General features: G+C 55.8%; 2 protein-coding genes across 5 annotated transcripts; one reads left to right on the top strand and one right to left on the bottom strand.

The window, feature by feature from the left end:
- Nucleotides 1-1,043: 1,043 nt before the first annotated feature.
- On the top strand, nucleotides 1,044-9,108 carry ARPC1B (actin related protein 2/3 complex subunit 1B). 4 transcript variants are annotated; one of them, XM_055708885.1, is made up of 10 exons: nucleotides 1,113-1,268; nucleotides 3,978-4,057; nucleotides 4,834-4,938; nucleotides 5,508-5,730; nucleotides 6,061-6,168; nucleotides 6,495-6,701; nucleotides 6,952-7,027; nucleotides 7,116-7,312; nucleotides 8,266-8,356; nucleotides 8,809-9,108. In XM_055708885.1, exons 2-10 carry the CDS (start codon nucleotides 3,994-3,996, stop codon nucleotides 8,845-8,847), a joined length of 1,110 nt encoding a protein of 369 aa, XP_055564860.1. In that variant the 5' UTR covers nucleotides 1,113-1,268; nucleotides 3,978-3,993; the 3' UTR covers nucleotides 8,848-9,108. The 4 variants fall into 4 exon arrangements, with proteins under 4 accessions (XP_055564858.1, XP_055564860.1, XP_005435710.1 ...); XM_005435653.4 differs by having other exon boundaries at nucleotides 1,116-1,268; nucleotides 3,984-4,057; XM_055708884.1 differs by lacking the exon at nucleotides 1,113-1,268 and adding an exon at nucleotides 2,602-3,308 and having other exon boundaries at nucleotides 3,984-4,057.
- A 2,010-nt stretch (nucleotides 9,109-11,118) lies between these two features.
- Nucleotides 11,119-20,395, bottom strand: PDAP1 (PDGFA associated protein 1). Its single transcript, XM_055708882.1, has 6 exons — nucleotides 20,275-20,395; nucleotides 16,270-16,361; nucleotides 14,210-14,317; nucleotides 13,685-13,806; nucleotides 12,646-12,797; nucleotides 11,119-11,952 (listed from the first exon to the last, which is right to left on the bottom strand). Exons 1-6 carry the CDS (start codon nucleotides 20,285-20,287, stop codon nucleotides 11,894-11,896), a joined length of 546 nt encoding a protein of 181 aa, XP_055564857.1. The 5' UTR covers nucleotides 20,288-20,395; the 3' UTR covers nucleotides 11,119-11,893.
- Nucleotide 20,396: the final 1 nt, after the last annotated feature.

The following is a 20,396-nucleotide window of genomic DNA, read 5'->3' as shown; positions in this document are numbered from 1 at the left end:
GCCCTGTCTTCCAGCTGTGTGGGAGCTGGTGTGGGAGCCGAGTCCCTTTTGCTGTCTTTGGGGCAGCAGCAATGGGCAAACTGCTGCTGGGGGATGGGGCATCTCCCTGCTCCTGAGAGCTTCTCCCACCGTGGGGATTCACTCCTGACCAGAGCTCAGGGACCCGCCACGCTCCGGGGACATCAGGGCATCTCCATGTGTGTCTGCTGGGGTCGTGGCAACACGTCTGAAGGGAAGCACGGCTAAAGGACTTGAGGACCTGCTGGCTCAGCGCCACCCTGCAGAGCCTTGATCTGGAGCTGACCCCTCACAGGGGGATTAAATCTGCAGCTCAACAGGTACAAGGTGGTTGTATCCCCATCGTGCAGCTGGGGAGCCTCGCTGGGGCCCTGCCCCCATGTGTAAGGGACCCCAGTGCGCTGCTGTCCCACTCCTGGCTTGCAGCAGGGGAGCGAGACGCTGCAGCCTATCTCTCCTTCCCAGCACTTCCAGCAGGAGCTGAGCTCCTGGAGTTACCTTGCCCAGCTGGGAATGGGATAAAAATTAATGGCTCTGAAGCAGGAGGGGAAAAAAATAGAGGGGTGCACACATGGTGTGTTGGGGTGAGTAGAGCTCCGCTCCCGCTGGGCTCAGTGGGATGCAGGAACCAGCAGCAGCTGCTGCTCGGGCCGGCCAGGTCCAGGCGCTGCGGGGTCCTGCTGAGCTGCGGATCTCCCCGGCTGCAGGGGGTGATGCTGACGCACATCTCACCCTGGGTGGGCTTCGACCACAGCTATAGCCTGCTGCGGGCCAGCACCGGCAGGGCCTCCCCGCACCATCCGTCTCCCCAGAAAGCATCAGGGACAGGGGGAGTGTGGGGTGAGCAAACTTCCCACTGCCAGAGAGAGAGGACGGGGATCCATCCCCTCTGCTCTCCGAGCCGCATCCTTCCCTGGTGCACCCGGCATGAGTTGCCCACATCCCACCGAGCAGCGGGGGCTGCCGGGAGCATCCCGGGCCGGCAGCCCCTCCACGTGCGGCGATGTCGATGGTGGAGAGGCCTGGCTCGCAGGCAGGCAGGGCAGGGCGGCCGCCGAGCTGCTTCGCGCTCCCCCAACGCCCACGTAAGGAAGTGGTTGCATTTCTCGGAGAGGAAAAGGGAAGTCAGGCTGCCTCGGCGGGGCGGCCAGCAGCTCCCACCGCTCGCTCCGGGCTGCGGTTCGTGTCGACTGCCCAGAGTCCATGAACTAGCCCTGCCTGCGCTGCCTGCCCTGCCTGTGCTGCCCAAGGTAAGGAGCTGGGGCTGTCCCGTGGGGGCTGTGGCCATCACCCCTCCTGGTGCTTGCACCCTGCTCAAGGGGCAGTGGGACCCCCGGTCAGAGCTGCTCTGCAGTCCAAGGGGTGCAGGCAGCGCCTCGCTGATCATGAGTTTCGCTGTTGCTGTGTTTTGGGCTTTTTTTTTTCTCTCTCCCCCCTCCTCCTTCCCCCGCCCCCCCACCCCCCCCCCCACCCCCCCCGCTTTGGCAGAAAGTTTGAGTTTTATTCTCTTGCCAGAGGCCTGGCAGCTGTGGGGTGTGGGAAAAGGTCCCCTGGCGGGGGTCCTGCAGGGGTAGGTGCCGGCAGAGCCAGAGCTGCCTGCAATCTGTCCCCCGCGGGCAGCTGCCTCCTGCTTTGCCCAGCGTGAGGAAGAGGGTCAGAGCTGCCCTCCATCTGCCCTGGGACAGTGGTGTCCCCCCAGGGCCAGGCTGGCTCCTGGGGCACCCCACACCAACGCTTGGGGCCCGAGGATGGATGTCCTCAACCTTGCTGGCAGGAGTACAAGGGCTTGCTGTGGGGAGCACAGGGGCTCCCCGGGGGTCGGTGGTGCAGGAGGACCAGACCGCCATGGTGGCCGGGGACAACTCTGTGGGGTCCTGTGGTTCCTAGCAGGACCGTCACTGTGACTGTTCGCACGGGTGGGTGCAAACCCACCTCCTGCCAGCCCGGCGGGCTCAGCAAAACCCAAAATACAGCAGCAGCTGCAGCAGCCCTGGTGCCGGTTTCCTCCCCAGGCTGGGAGGAGCCCCCAGCGCTCGGCTCCTGCCAAGGTTTGGTTATCTCCTCTGAGGATGTTTCCGAATGCTCAGGGCTGGCTGGGGAGATAACGGAGCTTCATCAGGTCCCAATCCCGCCCTGTCTGGCCTTCTGAAAATACCAGTGTTCCTCCCTCGAGAGCCTCCATGTTGAGTGGGGGGATAACCACGGCCCCTCCGATGCTCTTCCCTGCTGGGGAAGGGGCTGCCAGGCTCCCTGTGGGTCACCCCATGGCTCCCCCTGCGCAGGACCGGGCTCAGCCCATGGGTCATCAGCAGGGAACTGGCTGGAAACTGGCTGCTGGGGAACCGAAACACAAACCACTGCAGGGAGCGGTGGGGGATCCTGCAGGGATAGGTGGGGGATCAACCGGCTGAACAGCCCTGGCTGCTTACCAGGGGGCTGCGGGGCAAGTGGCTGAGCCCATCCCTCGGGGTGCTGGCATTGCATGGGTGAACAGCAAGACCCCCCCGGGAGGAGGGTCCAAGCCTCTGAGCAACCAAACGAGCCAAGAAAAAAAAAAAAAAAAAGCATTGCTTTTTTCCCTAGCCAGCGTTGAAGCGTTGAAGCCGGAAAGCGTGGCGGCACACCCGGCCTCCCATCCCTCCTCCCGGGGCCATTCCAGCCCCGTCCCTGTTTCACACACTTTTCTGCTCCTGATCTTTTGCAACGCCTCCAGCAGCATCCCCGCTTGCCGATGGTTTTATCCGGCACTCGTGGTGCTGCTCCGGCTGCAGGGCTTGGGGCAGAGGCACGTGGCGGTGGTAGCTTTGTCCCCTCCTGCAGGTGACCCCTGGATGCTGTGGGGCAGGTCGGTGGGGCTGGGCTTGGGCAGCCGCGTCCTTGGCCTGTGGGGGTGGGTGCTGCAGGGGGCTCGGCCGTGGGGTGTGGGGCAGCGGGGGTCGAGCTGTGCATCGGTGCTGGGATCTCGCCACATGTAACAGGCAGGTGATGGAGCCGCACAGATTTTCTTTTCACCAGCCCAGGGCAAAGGTTTGCTAGGAGGGACTTTTTTCCGTCCCCTGTACCGTTTCTAGCTGCCAAAGAAAACGGGCAGCATTCAGCGAGTTCCCAAAATAGCTGAGAAGTGAGCTGTGAGTAATCCCCCTCCCTCACGCCCCGGCGAGGTGTTTCCCTGTGCCTGTGCCGTTACCTTGCCTGGGTGGCCGAGGGGCTGCACCGCTGCTCTGAGCCCTTCCCGGTACCCGGAGGGGACCCGTGGAAAGTTGCTCTGTGCCGTGACTCCGGAGCCGTCGGTGGGTGCTGGTGGAGGCGGTGGGAGCTCAGCCAGGGGAAGGGATTAGTCACCAGCTCGTGGGGCTGGGCACACATGGGATGGGACGGGATGGGATGGAGATGCCTCTGCAGGGCTTTGGCTCTTCCTAAGTGAAAGGCAGGGAAGGAGTAAGCAGATCTGGCCCTGTGGGGCTGGTCGGAGGAGGTGGTGGGACCCTCAGGGTGGATGTGGGGCTGGCAGTGCTGGCACCAGGGTCCCCATGCACCTGGCCAGCCCCCTAGGCTCCAGCCAGCCAGGGGTGATGGCATGGTTTGGAAGTCACTGGAAGAAGTCCCTGCTTCCCATCTGGTTACGGGACACCCATGTGGCACCCAGCTATAGGGTGCTTGGCCATGGACACCCAGCTGGCACCCAGCCACAGGCCACTTGGCGTGAGGTCCTGGCCATGGGGCAGCATCGTGGGGAACATCTCTAGCTCCACCCGGACCCTCAGCCCCCCGAGCTTGGGCAGTCTCCTGAGTTTGGAAATCCTGGGGAAGCCCCTTCCCTGGCAGAGCTGGGATGGGGGCTGTAGTGTGGGGCTGATGCTGGTGGGAGGGAATTTTCAGAGGGGCTGTGAGCTGGGGGTCCCGCTGGGGGTTTGTCCCTGTGAGCGGAGCAGCATCTCCTGACGGCTGCGGGGGTCTCGCCCCAGCCCGTGAGCCATGGCCTACCACAGCTTCCTGCTGGAGCCCATCAGCTGCCACGCCTGGAACAAGGACCGGACCCGTAAGTATGGCTGGGGCACCCCATCCCGAACCCTCGGGGGCGGCCTGAAGCACCAGCTCTTGTCCGTGCAATGGGGCAGAGCGGGCTCAGGGCTGAGTTTAGGGAAGCACAGACAGATTTGGGGGCTGGGACAGCACGTGGCCCCCATCCCCCTGGTCCTGCTGGGGCAGAGCTGGCATGGTGGGTGCCAGCACAGCCAGCCCCCGCATTGCAGTGGCCAGAGCCAGCGTGGGGAGGGATGGATGAAGCTGGAGAGCAGAGGAGAGCAGAGGAGAGCAGAGCCGGGTGATTCACAGCCGATGGCATTTCCCGGCCACGGCACAGGGGACGTGGGAGAGAACAAAAAGGGCTTTCTCTCCTGCGGCTGCTGTGCCGGGCAGGCGGGGCAGGATGGGGCTGGATGGGAGCTGAGTGTCCACAGCCATCCCATCCCATCTCATCCCATCCTGTCCTGTCTCATCCCATCCCATCCCACCAGCCCCACGGGACCACTTGCTGGGGAAGGGAGGACGCTGGGCTGTGGGGTCCTGGGGGAGGTTCTCCCCTCCCCATAAGCGCAGTTTGCAGGAGCAGGGGCAGCTTCAGGGCAGCACAGGGCTGGGGTGGGGGGCTTGGTGGGACCGCATCATGCAGATGGGGCTCAGTGGGGTCCCCCCATGCCCCACTGAGCCTGGAGCACAGGAAGGGGCAGGTTGATGCTGGCTGGCCCCGTTCCCCCCCTGGCAGAGCCCATGAGGGAGGGAGGGGGCTTTGCCCCGGCTGCTCTTGCCCCGCAGAGATCGCCCTCTGCCCCAACAACCACGAGGTCCACATCTACTGCAAGCAGGGGGCCAAGTGGAGCAAGGTCCATGAGCTGAAGGAGCACAACGGACAGGTGACAGGTGAGTTCCAGCTGGCAGAGGGGACAGGGACATGGATGGGGGGTGGCCGTGCCGCAGAGCCGGTCTGGCCCCACTTGGTGGCACCAGCAGGTTCTGGATGGTGGTTGTGCAGCAGGTAGAGGAGGGGGAGCAGGTGGTGTCTGTACCTCCTGGCCCTGATAGAGTACATCAGAAGGCACCTTGTGGGTGGGATGGATGAGATGGGGAGGGATGAGGTGGGATGAGATGGATGGGGTGGATGGATAGATGGGAAGGGATATATATGGATAGATGGAGTGAGATGGGTTGGATTGGAATGGGGTCAGAGGGATGGGACGGGAAGGGATGAGGTGGGATGGGGTGGATGGAGGGGAGAGATGGGGTGGGCTGGGTTGTGATGGAATGCTTTGTGGTGGGAGGAATGGCAAGGGATGGGGTGGGATGATTTGGGGTGGATGTGGGAATAAGGCAGAGAGACTCTGGAGCAGAGACCACCCAGAACAGCTCTGCCTTCAGATAGCCTCCAGCCCCAAGTGACCCGTCCCCATCCCCATGGCTCCCTGGGTCCCCCTCAATCCCCCACCCTCCAGGCATTGACTGGGCCCCCGAGAGCAACCGGCTGGTGACGTGTGGGACTGACCGCAATGCCTACGTCTGGACCCTGAAGGGCAATGTCTGGAAACCCACCCTGGTCATCCTGCGGATCAACCGGGCCGCCCGCTGCGTCAAGTGGTCCCCCAAGGAGAATAAGTTTGCTGTGGGCAGCGGCTCCCGGCTCATCTCCATCTGCTACTTTGAGCAGGAAAATGACTGGTAAGGGTCTGCCGTGGCCTCAGGGGCTCTGTTCTGGGAGAGATGGAGGAGGGAGAAATAGAGGGGGCATGGATGGATGGGAAGGATGGATGGATGGAGGTGAGACAGAAGGAGATGGGGGAGGCAAAGGAACTGGAGGAGGACGCAGAGACAGATGAGGAGATGGGGGTACTTCCTGTGCCCAAGCTGTTACTGCAGGGTGGTGGCCCAGGGCAGCTCCTGGGGTGCTTGGGGGCCCTGACCACCCTCAGCCAGCCTCCACGAAAGCCCGGGGGGGGGGTTCTGGGGGTGGTGATGCTCCCCCACTGATGCCAACCACTCTCCATGCAGGTGGGTTTGCAAGCACATCAAGAAGCCCATCCGCTCAACGGTCCTCAGCCTCGACTGGCACCCCAACAACGTCCTCCTGGCTGCCGGCTCCTGCGATTTCAAGTGCCGGTGAGGAGCAAGGAGGGTGGGCAACTGGTGGGGCCTGAGGTGGGGGGACCCCCCAAGGGTGGGTTGGGGTCTCACTCTGGTGCTGCACAGAGGTGTGTGGGGCAGCCCAGTGCCCTGGTCGCCCATGGGGCTTCACCCCTCCAGGTGCTGCTGGGAGCCAGGGTTGGGGCACGGGGGAGATGCAGGGAGGGCTGGGGGGTGTCCTGGGGACCATCCCACTGGGGCACCCCACAGGCTCTGACAGGGAAACTGAGTCATGCAAGGGGGCAGGGATGGAGGCAGCTCCGGTGTCCAGGGACGTGTGGCAAGGCTCTCTTCCTCCCCAGGATCTTCTCAGCCTACATCAAGGAGGTGGAGGAGCGGCCTAGCCCCACGCCGTGGGGCTCCAAGATGCCTTTCGGGGAGCTGATGTTCGAGTCGAGCAGCAGCTGCGGGTGGGTGCACAGCATCTGCTTCTCGGCCAGCGGCACCCGCGTCGCCTGGGTGAGCCACGACAGCACCCTCTGCCTCGCTGATGCCAGCAAGAAGATGGCGTAAGCAGGGCTGGGGCTCGGGGGGGGCTCGGGGCAGCTGTACCGTGGGTGCCGGGCAGGTGGTTGTCCCCAAAACCATCCTGGTGATGGAGACATCTGGGTTGGGTCGGACCAAGCAGATGTGGATGGAGGAGGCAGCGTCTCTCCTTGTAGCCTTGTGGCTTCCACCTGTGTTAGGAGCTGCGCCGGTCTCGGTGCAGAGGCTGAAGCTCAGCTCCCTGCTAACGCCCTGGCCTACCTGCCCTTGTAGCGTCGCCTCCCTGTGCACCGAGACCTTGCCCCTCCTGGCCGTCACCTTCATCACTGAAAACAGCCTGGTGGCTGCGGTGAGTCGGGGCAGGGGGTGCAGGCAGGGTGGGCGCCGTGCTGGGAGTCAGCAGGAGGGTGCTGAGCAGGGCATCACTGGTTCCCCAGGGCCACGACTGCTACCCGATGTTGTTCACCTACGAGGAGAGCCAGGGCACGCTGACCTTCGGGGGGAAGCTGGACGTCCCCAAGCAGAGCTCCCAGCGTGGCCTCACTGCCCGCGAGCGCTTCCAGAACTTGGACAAGAAAGCGAGTTCGGACACTGCCAACGCCATGCTGGACACCCTGCACAAGAACAGCATCAGGTGCCTGCTGGGGGGACGAGTGGGTGCAAGGGCAGGCTTGGCTGGGTCACCTGTGGGGCTGCTTGGGCGTCTTGGTCCCCAAGCATCCTCTGGCTGTGTTGCTGCCCAGCCTGGGAGCTGTGACTGCCCTGGAGCATCCCTGGGTATCCCCAGACCATCCCTGCACCCTGGAGCATCCCAGGGTATCCCCGAGCATCCCTGGGTATCCCCAGGCCATCCCTGCACCCTGGAGCATCCCAGGGTATCCCCGAGCATCCCTGGGTATCCCCAGGCCATCCCTGCATGTAGGTGGGGCAGATAAAGGGGTCCAGCCCTGGGAGCTGGGACAGCCCCAGGGCTTCCCTGGGGAAACCCTACACATGGCGGGGTGGGGGGGGTGGGGGGGGGTGGGGGGGTGGGGGGGGTGGGTGTGTGTGTGTGTGTGTGTGTGTGTGTGGGGTGTGTGTGTGTGTGTGTGTGTGTGTGTGTGTGTGTGTGTCTGTGTCTGTGTGTCTGTGTCTGTGTCTGTGTGTCTGTGTCTGTGTCTGTGTCTGTGTCTGTCTGTGTGTCTGTGTGTCTGTGTGTCTGTGTGTCTGTGTGTCTGTGTGTCTGTGTGTCTGTGTGTCTGTGTCTGTGTGTCTGTGTGTCTGTGTGTCTGTGTGTCTGTGTGTCTGTGTGTCTGTGTGTCTGTGTGTCTGTGTCTGTGTGTCTGTGTGTCTGTGTGTCTGTGTGTCTGTGTGTGTCTGTGTGTGTCTGTGTGTGTCTGTGTGTGTGTGTGTGTGTGTGTGTGTCTGTGTGTGTGTGTGTCTGTGTGTGTCTGTGTGTGTCTGTGTGTGTCTGTGTGTGTCTGTGTGTGTCTGTGTGTGTGTGTGGAGATGAAGGGGTCCAGCCCCACTCCCACCCACTGGCTACCAGCCCCGAGGGCTCGGCAGGGAGCCGGGGCTGACTCCCTGCTGCCTCTTTGTGCCCTGCAGCCAGATCTCCGTGCTGACTGGCGGGAAGGCCAACTGCTCACAGTTCTGCACCACTGGGATGGACGGCGGCATGAGCATCTGGGATGTCAAGGTGAGGCGTCCCGAAAATGTCGTGATCCCCCCAGACTGGGAGCAGCCAGCATCAAACCCTCATTAGCCACAGCTCTAATTGGAACCCCTCATCCTGCTGCTAGGCAGTTCTTTGCTGTGGTGGTCGTGGGTCCCACAGTCCTGGGTGGGATCTCCTTTAGCCCAGGGCTGGGTGGGGGACTGCCCTGGGTGGCGCTTTCACAGCTCAGAGGTGGGGGTTGACACCAGCCTTGGCACAGGGGTCCAGCACCCTCTCCTGGCTTCAGCTTTGCCCACATGGCTTGAAAAATGAGCCAAAACCAGCAGAAGTTGGGATCCCCTCCCCATAGGGATGGGTTGGCACCGCAGGGGACAGCTTTGCCCCCAGCTGTGTCCCCCCTTTCAGCTCCCCAGCCACCTCCGGTCACCTTGGAAAGCAAAAAGCTGATGAACAACCTCCCGTTCCCATTTTAGAGCCTGGAGTCGGCACTGAAGGATCTCAAGATCAAATGAAGGAGCCATCCGGGAAGGGCATCCCGGCTGCCAGCCTGCTCCTGCCGCGCCTGCCTGCTTTGCCCCGCGAGCCCCCGCGCCCCGCGAGCTGGCCACGATGCCACCGGCACCCGTCCCTGGCTGCCAGCCAGCCCCGGCGGCTGCTCTCAGACAAGAGAAAAATGATTTTCTTTTTTACTGTTTTTGTTACCATCCTACCTGATGCTGGTCATACATAGCTTGAAAGAAATAAAAAATAAAGTAAGGAATTTCCTGTATAAATCCAATGATATTTTCTTAAACAAGCTGAATGTGAACATGCGTGTGGCTAGAGCACTTGACAGTTGCTGTGCCGCATTCTCCTTTCTGGCCCCAGCTCTGGAGATGAATCAGGACAACGGGGAAAAGGGGAATGTCGCCTCCCTGTTCCCTGCTTCTGCACAATTTCAAAACATTTGTATTAGAGAGAAGGTAGGGGAGAGGACAGAGGTGGCAAGTGAGTGCGGGCTTCCCCCATTGCTCCCAGCACCTGTCTCCTCCTGGACACCAGTCAAGTGCCACCAGGTGTGGGATTTCACATCCTGGGAGCCAGCTCAGAAACCTTGGGCTGCCAAACCAATCCTGCCCCTTCCCAGCCCATCATCGCGGCCTGCCAGGCAAATTTTATCGGAGCACCCCCAACTTCCCCCTTCCTCATCTCTAGCTCGGGGTGCGCGCAGTCCCACCTCACAGCCAGACTGGAAGGACAAAGCTGCTCCCAGGAGTACCGAGGAGCCTTTGAAGAAGTTGTAAGAAAGTGGATAAACCCTGCTGTTTCAGAGCAGGGTTGAATTGCATGTGGTAAACAGGGGCAGGGTCACACATCTCACAGAGGGTATGAAATTGCGATGAAGTGGTTGCTAAAGGCTTTGGCAAAGGCAGAAGAACCAGCACCTGGTGTGTCAGGGCAAGCGAGACGCCCTGCCGCTCCTTCAGTGCCGCTGTGCCTTAAACGGCGCGTCTCTGCAAGGGGAAATCCTGCATTTATCACCGACGGAGAAGGAACCTGTGCAGCGCAACACGGTTGGTTACTCCTCCTGGGATCGGACTTTGCTGCAACAGCTCGGGCTAAACCCTGTTCCTGGGGCGCCCCTTGACGCAGAGCAGCCCTCACGCTGACCTCGGCCCGGGAGGGGAGGGCTGGCTGGCGGAGAGGGACGGTGACATTTGGGTTCTGGTCCAGCCGTTAGTTAGTGGGAGGTGCGTTCTGCTGGGAAAAAGATTTTTCCACCCATTTCTGTGTGTTCACCCCATGTGAACAAGCCCCATCTCTCCCCCTCACCACCTGTGGCTTCTACCCTGTCCCGTCCCAGGCATCAGCCTGCTGCCTCCCACCACCCTGCTGCCTCCACCTCCTGAACCTGTGCCAGCCCTGCCCCCACCATCAGTTCTTCCCTCTCGCAGCTGACAGCAGGGCACCTCTCCTGGTACCACGCATCTGTCATAGCTCCCTGAAGGTATTTCCTGTCTCAAATCATGCCTCGGGGCACAAAAGTTCCTGCGGGAACAGCTGTAGGGCCTGCACCTGTGCCCCCACGCAGAGACGACCCAGCATTCCCACACCAGGAAAGCAAATTCCCCCCAGTGCGGTCTGAGCAGGCAACTCAACAGTGACATTCCCTGTAGGACATCCCTCTGTCACACCCTCATGCCCAAGTCCCTGCAGCCAGGCATGGACAGGATGACACAGAACAAATCACATTTGTCATCCTGCGTGTCTACAGCTGTCACCTCTGCTGGTGACCGCGAGAGTGCTCTCATCTCAGCGCTGGGGCTGAATCTCCTCCAGCCTTTGGCGAGTGAATCTGGGAAGCGCTGGTGTCGCTGGCACAGGCTGCCTGGACCTCCTGGGGTGCAGCGGGTTAGAGCACCTCCTGCTCCAGCAGCCCTACACCAAGAGACAGGACATCTGACAGGGTGACAGCTTGGGGACTGGCCCCCTGACAAGGACAGACTGCAGCCTGAGGGTAACTCTTCTCCACTGTGGTAACCAGATTGTGCAGGGGGGAGTGGGGGTGGGGGGGGGTGGGGGGGTGTAGAGACAGCCGGAAAAGCTTTTTGCCTTCAGGCTGCATCTGCTGATGGCGCTGCTGAACCTCGAGCCACATTCCACACCACAAACAACACAGAAACGGCAAAGCAGCCAATGCAGAAGTCACCACAGCATCAGATCGCTACAGCACCTGGCACCTCAGCAGCAGCCTGTACACTCGTGTTCATTTACACACACACACCAGGCGATGACAGAGCAGATATGATAACTTACATTTTAATCAGCCAAATATACAAGTTCTGTTGTTGTTGTTTTTTAAACTTTATGAAGTTTTTTTATCCATCTGGGTCTGATACAATTAATGTTGTTGTTTGTTTCCTTTAAATAAAGGATGATGTGGTTAAAAACTGGCACTATCCCTAATAAGGAGAAGGAAAAAAAATAAAAATGAAGAGGAGGGAAAAGGGGAGACTGGCTGCAAGAAAGGAGGGATGAAACTGGGAAGGAACGGCACTCCAGATGTCCATGAAGTCAGGCTCCCAGCTTATACTGCAACACCCTGCAGCAAAATTTGATGGGCCATTCGCCCAAAAGGATTCTGCAGATACATTATCTTTTGGGCTTTCACTAGCAAGTCAAAGTTCCCCACCCCATGCCCCACCCCATAATGACCCCACAATCTATTTTCTTGCAATCTAATATTTGAAGCATCTCCCCTCCCGCACAGCTCCCTCCCACCCTGCCCCCTGTCTATGAGTTCTTAACCCTAAAAACAGCAAAAACATTCAGGTTTCCAAACTGTTACAGAGAATTGCTGTTCAGCACAGTTCTGCACCAAAGATAGCAGCTGCCCCTAACCCCAAATGGAAATCTGTGCCAGGATGAGGACAAACATTGTCAGTGTCTCTTGGAGGTGAAAGTGACTTCGATGCCTCAGTACACCCTACGTGGCATCAATGGTATGCAACACGACAGAGTTCCTGGCAGGCACCAGGCACAGTTCCCTGGCGTTTCCTCCTCTTGCATGTCCTGTGCTTACTTGTTAAGGGATAGAGACTGCAGTCTTTTACCTGCCATGGCCGCTTCGTCTTTTGCTGGGGGAGGAAAAACAACAGAGGTTTCACCACTTCACAGCGCACGCCAGGGAGTGGGGGTGGCTTGACAGCCCCCGAGACCAAAACCCCATGAGTCATGTACAGTGAGGCAACGGGAAAATATCCAACCCTCCCCGCTAATCCATGGTAGAAACCCTCCAGAGTCAAGAGAAGCAGCCCCCCTTGCACGTTCCCTCTGTCCTTGGCCTCTCTCTTCAGCCGTCCACACATCACCCTGCTGCTGATGCTCAAATTTCTCTGTGGAAGCTACTGAGAAGCCATGCTCATCAGAATTCCCATTCACACCGATCAGAGCTGAAGAGAAAGTCCAGGCAGGGGAGGAGTGCCGCAGACTCCCTGGGCAGTTTGGATCCCCAGCATGCAAAGCAGAAAAATCACATCCAGCACACGGAACCCGCCAAACCCCCAAACTGGAGCAAGCATTGCCTGGGAGGCTGAGGACAATATGGATGTCAAGGGCAACTCCCTTCCCTCTTGCCCTGCTCCCTGTTCAGATGTTCTAGAGCTTTATAAGAAAGAAACAGCCGATTCTGGTTTTGATGAGAGTTGTGAAGACAGCAACACCACACAGTCACAGGAGATGAGGGATTACTATGTATGATATGAGAAATCATGCCTCTTGGCAGTGCAGCCACCACAAAAAGAAGAGGATATGATTAATTACTCTCTAACCTTTTCTTTCTTCTTCTTTCTTTCTGGCAGCTTCTTCCCTTTGCTTCCGAATGATGGCTAGTCGGGCGAGATCTGCCTTCGCTTGTTCTGTTTTACCAGCTAGGTGCATTTTCATGTATCTTTCTTTTGCCTTTTGTTTCTCTATTTCCTCTCTGTTTGAGTGAAACACACCAGTCACCAGAACATCACATAAACACGCAGGGAGAGGCAGTGAGGGAGACTTTCTGACTGGGAAGGGAGTGAGGACAGAGATGGACTGCCCACAGAGACTGGGGGCCCTGTCACCAGTTTTCAAAGCAGTTTTTATCTATTGCAGGGTTTGAACAGGAACGATGACAGAGAGTATTTCTGCTTTCGTACAGCTAAATACAGACACTGACACACAATGAGGTCACATGAATTAGCCCCAGACTGCACAGCACCATTACATGTTTTTCCCAGCCTTACCCTCAAAGGTGTACTTCTGCTGAAGCAATCTATCCCAAATAAGCAAGCTTAAATCTTTCACTCTGAAACTCTCCATTGCTAAATGGAACTAGAAGACTAAACTTTCGTTCTCATCTGATTCAGCTTCTCAGACAACTCACCACGATGCCTGGAATCTGGGAACAGCTACCTGTCACTAGGGCACCTTCTGTAGCAAGATTAAAGCGACCTCTGGTTAATGGATTTCAGTTACGTCTGGGTTTTGGCATAAAACTTCAGGGAAGGAATGGCCTAAATCCGCCTCTCAGCAAACTTCACTCCCTTAAGTGCACCTGGCCAAGCTGCCTGGCTCCAGGATGGCCACAGCTGCTCCCAGAGGGCAGACAGTTTCTGTAGTTTGTAAGGAAAAGACATTTTGAACCATGGTGAGTCCTGCTCGACAGTCTGTTGCTGCTCAGTGTCTGCATTAGACAGCAACACATTTAAAGGGCTTCCCTGAAACACCAACGCATACGCAGCAGGGAAACACCTCCCCGTGTTAAGCTGCTGCCACCAGCAAGGACGCAATTCCAAGAATGCACTAGCTCCTGCCAAGGCAGCAGGAAAGACTCACCGCTCTCGTCGTGAGAGTTCCTTAGGTCCATCCAGGTCCAGCTGAGTTACTTTTTTGGTTGTCTGAATTACACGATTGGGATTCTCTATGTCTATCAACCCTTCCACTCCTTTGCGCTTTTGCTAAGGTTCAAGAACAAGAAGGTTAGGAAGCTTTCTCGTACCCAGCACTCTGTTGCACCAGAGCTCATTAAATACACTGCAACACACCCCAAAAGCAGAATTCAAGATGTTTTTACTACCAGACAGCAAAACCATATATGAACCAAGATTTATACTGCCAGGCATCTTCAGCCTTTTCTGAAATCTTCTTGCCTTTGCGTCTCACTTGTAAAATTACACAAGTTTTCATTCTGAGGACAAAATGCTGTCAAGTAGTTTTTTTGGCTTCTAAAAATAGTTATTCCATAAAAAATTTACTATAGGTAGCTCTCAAAGAGAACTTGGAGTCAAGAGTGTGCATGTCTCTCCTGCCCCAAGAATGTGGGTGGTGCAAATGCATTAAGTGACTTGAGAATGACAGTACCTGATAATCATCATCATCTTCATCACTCTCATCTGAATCTAAAGACTTCTTCTCCTTTTTGGGGTCCCCTGTTGCTCCTTCGCCTCCTTCCTCTTGCTCCTCTTCTTCCTACAAAATCACAGGAAATTAAGAGAAAAATGTATGTCAATAAAAATCCCAAATCCAACAGTGACTCTTAAATGAGATCGTTTTGGAGGGATTAGAGACAGCTCCAAGAGCACTGGTGCTCCTCATGTGGCCCATGTGACACCAAGGGTGCCTGGCTGTTACAAAACAAGAGCTCATTCTCAACATGTCAGTGCACACCACCTGCCCCAGCAGACCACCTTTAAACAACTCTGCTGTTCTCTCTGTGTAACAGACCAGGAAATCAATTGTAAAAGCCAGAACTGGCACTTTACTTTCCCCAAATGAAAGATCTCCAGGAGACAATCTGGCCCAGGTTTCCAGTGCATAATATCTCAGGGACCGGAAACCACACAGATGTAGTGTAGAGCTGGATCCCATCCTAGATCTAGATAAAAAAAAAAAAAATCCTAGAGAAGCTCAAAGTGACAACCATCAACCAGAACATTATTATCCAAGAAAATACAGCCTATTTTTAACACTGCTTTTACTAGTCAGAAACCTAGCAATTAATTTGTAAATCATTAGACGATAAGAACAACCAACATGGGTGTGAATAGCCACGTATCTACCACCGCCAAATATCCCTCATCCTAGCAACTGGCTGCGCTATGGGCAGTAAGAGGGGTAATTTTGTTAATTATTTTTTTTTAAGCTCTCCCTAACAAATCAGTGTTAGATCTAACCATCGCTATGTGGTATGAATCAAGACCAAAACAAAGAATTCCTTCTCAAAGAGCAGTTCTCTGGTTTGTTTTGAAACAAGACATCAAGTGGGGTCCTACTTGTCCTGTGTCCTGTTCCATTTCCAGTTAGCATTTTTATTAACAACTCGGAAGTAGAGAACACTCATAAAGTTTGTGAATGACATCACACTGGCAGGAGTTGGAATCATTCTGGAAAACAGGATCAGACCCATAAGTGGTTTCAGAATTTGGAAAGATGGCATGAAATCAAGAAGGTGGAATCAGAAAACAAAACCAGAGGAGTTATACTTTGGAAGAAGAAATCCAACACAAAGTTGGAATATATGGCGAAGCAGCAAACCACACAATCATCTTGAGTTGCAGCTGGTCAAAACATTAAAAAGGAGTCAACAATATGGCTCATAACTGCTTGAAAGAGTAATCTTCTTCTCGAGGTATTCATCAGTATTTCCTACAAGGGGTATAATTATCCTACTGTAGTCAGTGCTGAGGCTTCAGCTGGAATAGTGTATTTTGGCTTAGGCAGCACTTCCAGAAAGTCACAGAAAAGCAGCAGTGAGAGTGTCATCGTAGCTGTGATGATCTGGAAATACAAGACAGCAAGTACTGCAAAAAGTATCCACGCCTCTCATAACACCAGTCAGGTAGATGCGGAAGTGGGGGCAGCTGTTACAGTCCTATGTTGGGACGTAGAAACACACCCAAAAAAGGAGTCATGCCAGAAAACTGTTCTCTCTCCTACAAGTCAGAGGAAAACAAGAAAATCATGCGTACAGGAAAGAGTCAAAAGAGTTTGGTCTTTTAAATCTAGAAGAGAAAGAAGGCAAATACAATAATTTCAATATGCAATAAGATGTCAAGATGTGAGCCCTTTTTCTCCATAGCCAATCTGCAGAGCACAGACAGAAAAATCAGCTGACACTGGAGACCAGAATGATGACATATGGGGGGAACACATGCCTAGAGCTGCTGTGTGATCATCCTCCCTACCTTTAACCTTCAAATTGTGAACTGGATGGTCTACCTGGCCTCACTTTTGTGAGGCACCAGACTGGATGACACCATGCAGTCTCCCCAGGCAGAGATATTCAGAATTCATACTGTGATCACTGACAGAAAAATCTCCAACACTTGACTAAGCTGCCATTTCTCATGAACTGCAAGATAAGCATGCTGTCCAGGCCAGGACTTCTGACAGTAAGCATGTAACACAGGCAAAACACATACCCTTGCCTTTTGCTTTTCTGCTTGGAGCTGGGCATCAATCTCTTCAGGACTTGTGTACTGTCTTGCTCGGCCTTTGTGGCCTCCTTTTCTACCTGTACAAAAAAAATAAATTAATAAATGCTTTAGGGGTAAGCTTCCAGAAAGGTGTACTCCTCCTGCAGCACTCTCTGGATTTTCAGTGCAGACAGGATAAACCAAAACAGCTTCTCTGACAGAATCTAAACAACAACAACAATGAAAAAGACACCCTGAACCTGCCAGCCTCCATAAAACACTCCAAGATTTTTGGGTAAATTGCACAGAGATTTGGGATTATTGATCTAGAGAAAGATACTCAGAGAATTGGTTCCTTCTTTCCCCTTGGGCTGTGTTTGGAGACACCAGAACTGAATGCAGCCTATCAGCTGTACAGCGTTCTCCTAATCAAGCACAGGCCCGTCTTACAGAGCGAGCCAGAAAAATCCTCCCTGAAGGGGATACCCCTGTCCCTCAACCATCACAGAGCCGCGATGCCAGTTACGTGGCAACAAGCTTCCAAGTGTCCCCACAGCTCTTGGTGACGCCACCCTTCCTTGCCCACTCACGCCTGTGCTTGTGGCCTCTCTGATTCACTTCCCGGACTGGCAAGGGCTGCTCAGCCCCACAGCCACGCTCTGTGCTTCCTGCACGGGAGGAATCACAGTGTGTTCCTGCGGCTGCCACGGTTACAACCAACTCTCTGACAAGCTTGCCTCCTTAACCCCTCCCTTATACTAAGGCTGTGCCAAGAGAAAGTAGGCAGCTAATTGGACAAAAGCTTTGGGAATTATAATGAGAGCTGAAAGACTACGAAAAGGAGCCTCCATGTTCCACTGCTTTATAAGGAAAAATAAAAACAAGCTCTAGGAAGCAGGAAGAGGAGAGAGTCAGCTTAGCTGGCTGGGCTGCCCGGCTAAGATGGGCTCTCAAGTTTAGAATTCTGTTTATTAACGAATTGCTGAACCCATTAATGCTTCCTGCAAGTGACTGCTCTGTTTATGTTCTTACAGCTCCAAGAACTGCTGGGAAGCAAGCTGAACAGAGCTGCCTCCAGCCTTGAGCCAGGGAGCTCAGGGTACAAATGGTCCACGAGATTAGCAAAAAGCAAACAGCTTAGGCAAGGGAGCTCTCTGCTACTGCAGGAGTCTTTGAAGTCCGAGGGAAGGAGCAGGAAATCCTTGCTCGCTCTCACCTTCCCTGCTTCACCTGCCGAGGACAACGGAAACCTTATGGTGGCCGGGAGGGCTGATGGGAATTGTCCTTTCTTCCTCAGGAGAGGAAGGCAGGAGGCACAGGAGGGACCCGCCACTGCTGAACCGATGTGCCACAGCCGTGGCCAGCTGCACTGTCAGACTCAGAAGGACAGGGAGCACCAGCGCAGGCAGCCTCTGTGCACTGCAAGCTTTAGAAATTTAACATTTTCTGACCAGCCCTCTGCTCAGCATAAACAAATTCTCACACGTTTTAGCTCAGTAAAAGCTGAGCTGTGGAATAAATTATCTCAAAAGCCTCACTGCAAAGCCTTACAGAGACTCCTGAGATGTTTTTCCTCGCATGAAATGGGGAAGCGCAGAGCCCAGACTCTTCCCTCTGAACTCAGCTGTGGAACGTTGTGGACACTCAAACCATAAGTGCAACCAAAAGCTTTGCTGCACCCAAAGGCGTGTGTCTCCTGTTCCCAACTATCCCACACGGTAACACTGACACCCTCTGGGAACAAGATCTGCCAAGGGAGCACTCCAGCCCAGGAGACTTTATCCCACTGCCCAGCAAATGACATCACTCTAAATGGAACAACAGCAATATCTTTGACACTACGTAACACCAAGAAAACTGAACTCAACCAAGCTCAGCCCGTGCCAGGCAGTCGTGTCCAGCTAGGCTCAGAATTTCACACTGGGCTCAGAACTCAAGAACACAAAAGCCTTATTACTGCAAATAAAACAACAGTAATAAAGGGAGGGAAACAACTAATGAGAAATTATCTTACATTAAACACCTAAAAAGCAGCAAATAGAAGAGTGAATCAAATCTCATTTGTATTCAAGCCTGCACGGGGAGAAGACCCCTTTGAGTGGGAGCAGCAGTGCCACCACCTCAGCGGCTGGAGAGACTGTGGGGAGCTCAGCAAGGTGCAGGGACAGGGCTCTGCTCTTCGCAGAGACATCAAACCGCACGCTGGACAAGCAAAGTGCTGGTTCTACATCTGCCACTGACCTACCACATCATGCTGCACAACTCAGCTCTGCTCTGTGCCTCAGTTTCCCCATCTGTAAAACAGGGATAATGATTTTTACCCTCCTCTGTGAAGCACTTTAAAAACATAATCACCTACAGATTTCACCTGCAGTAAAGACCACTGGCACCTAAGGCAGGCGCACTCAAATACATTTGTCTTCAGCTTTAAACAGCATAATTAAGGAACTTAAAAGAGAATGGAAGAATATTTAAGGAAATACCTTTTTTACGATCAAAGTATTAAAAAAAAAATGAAGTAATCAGAAATAATTTATTACTGACCGATTAACACCCCCCCCCCCCCATTTTATATTAAACAGTGACTACAAAAATTCACTCTTATATTGTAACTCCTACTGACTCGGGGGTGGGGAGGCAAGCGAAGCTCCCTCTTTTCTCAAGAAGCAAAAGGTTTGAAACAAACATTTAAAACTGTATGATGAAATGTAGAGCAGGAAACCCTGAATTATGGGGCATTTAAACATGGTAACCAGGGTTATAACCCACCACAGTTCTTTGCCTTCATAAAAAACAGGCGAAAGCTTCAGCCCTGTCTACTAATATTGTGCAAATGGACACAAAATAAAGCGCTTAAAGAAAATCTAAATAGGGAAGCAGATTTAGTCCTAAACCTTGGGAAATGCTGATGAAATAAATTGGAGCAAACTACAGGGAAGATGAATGATGAGGGCTGGTTTACATTAATGTATATGACTGGGGTTTCACAGAGCCAATTATGCAGATGGTGCATCTGGAGAAGGTTCTGGGTGGATCCAGCTCCGCCGTGACAGCCTGTCAGTCCCTCATTACTTCTCCTTAATCACAGAAGCAAGTCAGTACCCCGCTCCGTAATGCCCAGATGCGGAGGTGCTGGAGCCCCATGAAAGCAGCTACGTTTGGAGCCCCTGACCCGAAGACCCCCCCACCCCCCCCCCCCCCCCCGCCCCTCTGGGCCGGACCCTCGCACTCCCCTATGCAGCCCCTCAGGCCTCCACCGCTGACCCACCGGGAGGGGATGGTCGTTAGGCACCACACAGAGCCTGTGTCTCCCGGGGTGCCCCCCGGGACCCCCGTGTAGCTGCAAACTCCCCTCCCCGGGCGTCCGTGTGCCCCCAGTTCTGCCCCGGGGGAACCGGCTGCGGCTCCCAGCCCGGCGGGGAGCACATGGGGCCCAGCCCGCTCCCGGCCCCACGGGGGCGTCCGGCACCGCGCATCCTCTGGGACTCCTGCGATCCCATGGCGCTTGCTGGGGGGCACAGAACTGGACCCCCTGCTCTGTGAGAGACGGGACAAGCTACCATGTTTTCGGGGGGCGGGGAGCGAACCGCCCACCCCCCCTCGAAGCCCTCCAGAAGCGGGCTGGGGGAAGAAACCGAGACCACCCCAGAGGCCATCCACAGCCGTAGGAGGGGTGAGGGGGACTCCCCTCTCCCAAGACCCTCCGCAGCCGGTAAGGGGAAAAGGAGACCTCCCCGCCACCACGCTTCCCCAAGGCGGGGGAGAGAGGGAAAGAGACCTCCCCTCAGACCCGGGGACGGGGAACGAACCCTGTGTCCGTCCGTGTCCCCCCCCCCAGCCCACACCGGGGGGCAGGAGGAACCCTGCCCGCCCTGAGCCTCCACAGCCGGAGCCTCCCCCCACGCCTCTCCCCTCCTCCCTGGGGCTGAGGGGCCTCCCTCGCCTCAGCCGCCGCCCGTCCCCCTCTCCGCTGCCTCTCATAGGGGCGAATCCCCCCGGCCCGGCCCCCACCTCCTTTCGGCATCGCGGCGGCGATGGCGGCTGCGGCAGCTGCAGCGAGGCCCCCCCCGGCCCCGAGTGGCGACCCGGAAGCGGAAACCGCCCCACCCCCGCGCGCGGCGCGCGGCCCTCGG

This window comes from Falco cherrug, chromosome 4 (genome assembly GCF_023634085.1).
Source record: "Falco cherrug isolate bFalChe1 chromosome 4, bFalChe1.pri, whole genome shotgun sequence".
Classification (NCBI taxonomy): Eukaryota; Metazoa; Chordata; class Aves; order Falconiformes; family Falconidae; genus Falco; species Falco cherrug.
Note: the sequence above shows the minus strand (reverse complement) of the source record. Positions and strands in the feature narration are given on the sequence as shown.

What these genes read in the sequence shown, in the direction of transcription:
- ARPC1B (XM_055708883.1), top strand. Translation starts at nt 4,458, where the DNA reads ATGGGAGCTGAGTGTCCACAGCCATCCCATCCCATCTCATCCCATCCT. An exon ending in TTTGAGCAGGAAAATGACTG is followed by an intron (nt 5,731 to 6,060) that starts GTAAGGGTCTGC and finishes CTCTCCATGCAG; the next exon opens with GTGGGTTTGCAAGCACATCA. An exon ending in AAAACAGCCTGGTGGCTGCG is followed by an intron (nt 7,028 to 7,115) that starts GTGAGTCGGGGC and finishes CTGGTTCCCCAG; the next exon opens with GGCCACGACTGCTACCCGAT.
- PDAP1 (XM_055708882.1), bottom strand. An exon ending in GAACTCTCACGACGAGAGCG is followed by an intron (nt 12,798 to 13,684) that starts GTGAGTCTTTCC and finishes TCACTCAAACAG; the next exon opens with AGAGGAAATAGAGAAACAAA. An exon ending in GAAAGAAGAAGAAAGAAAAG is followed by an intron (nt 11,953 to 12,645) that starts GTTAGAGAGTAA and finishes TTCCTCCCCCAG; the next exon opens with CAAAAGACGAAGCGGCCATG.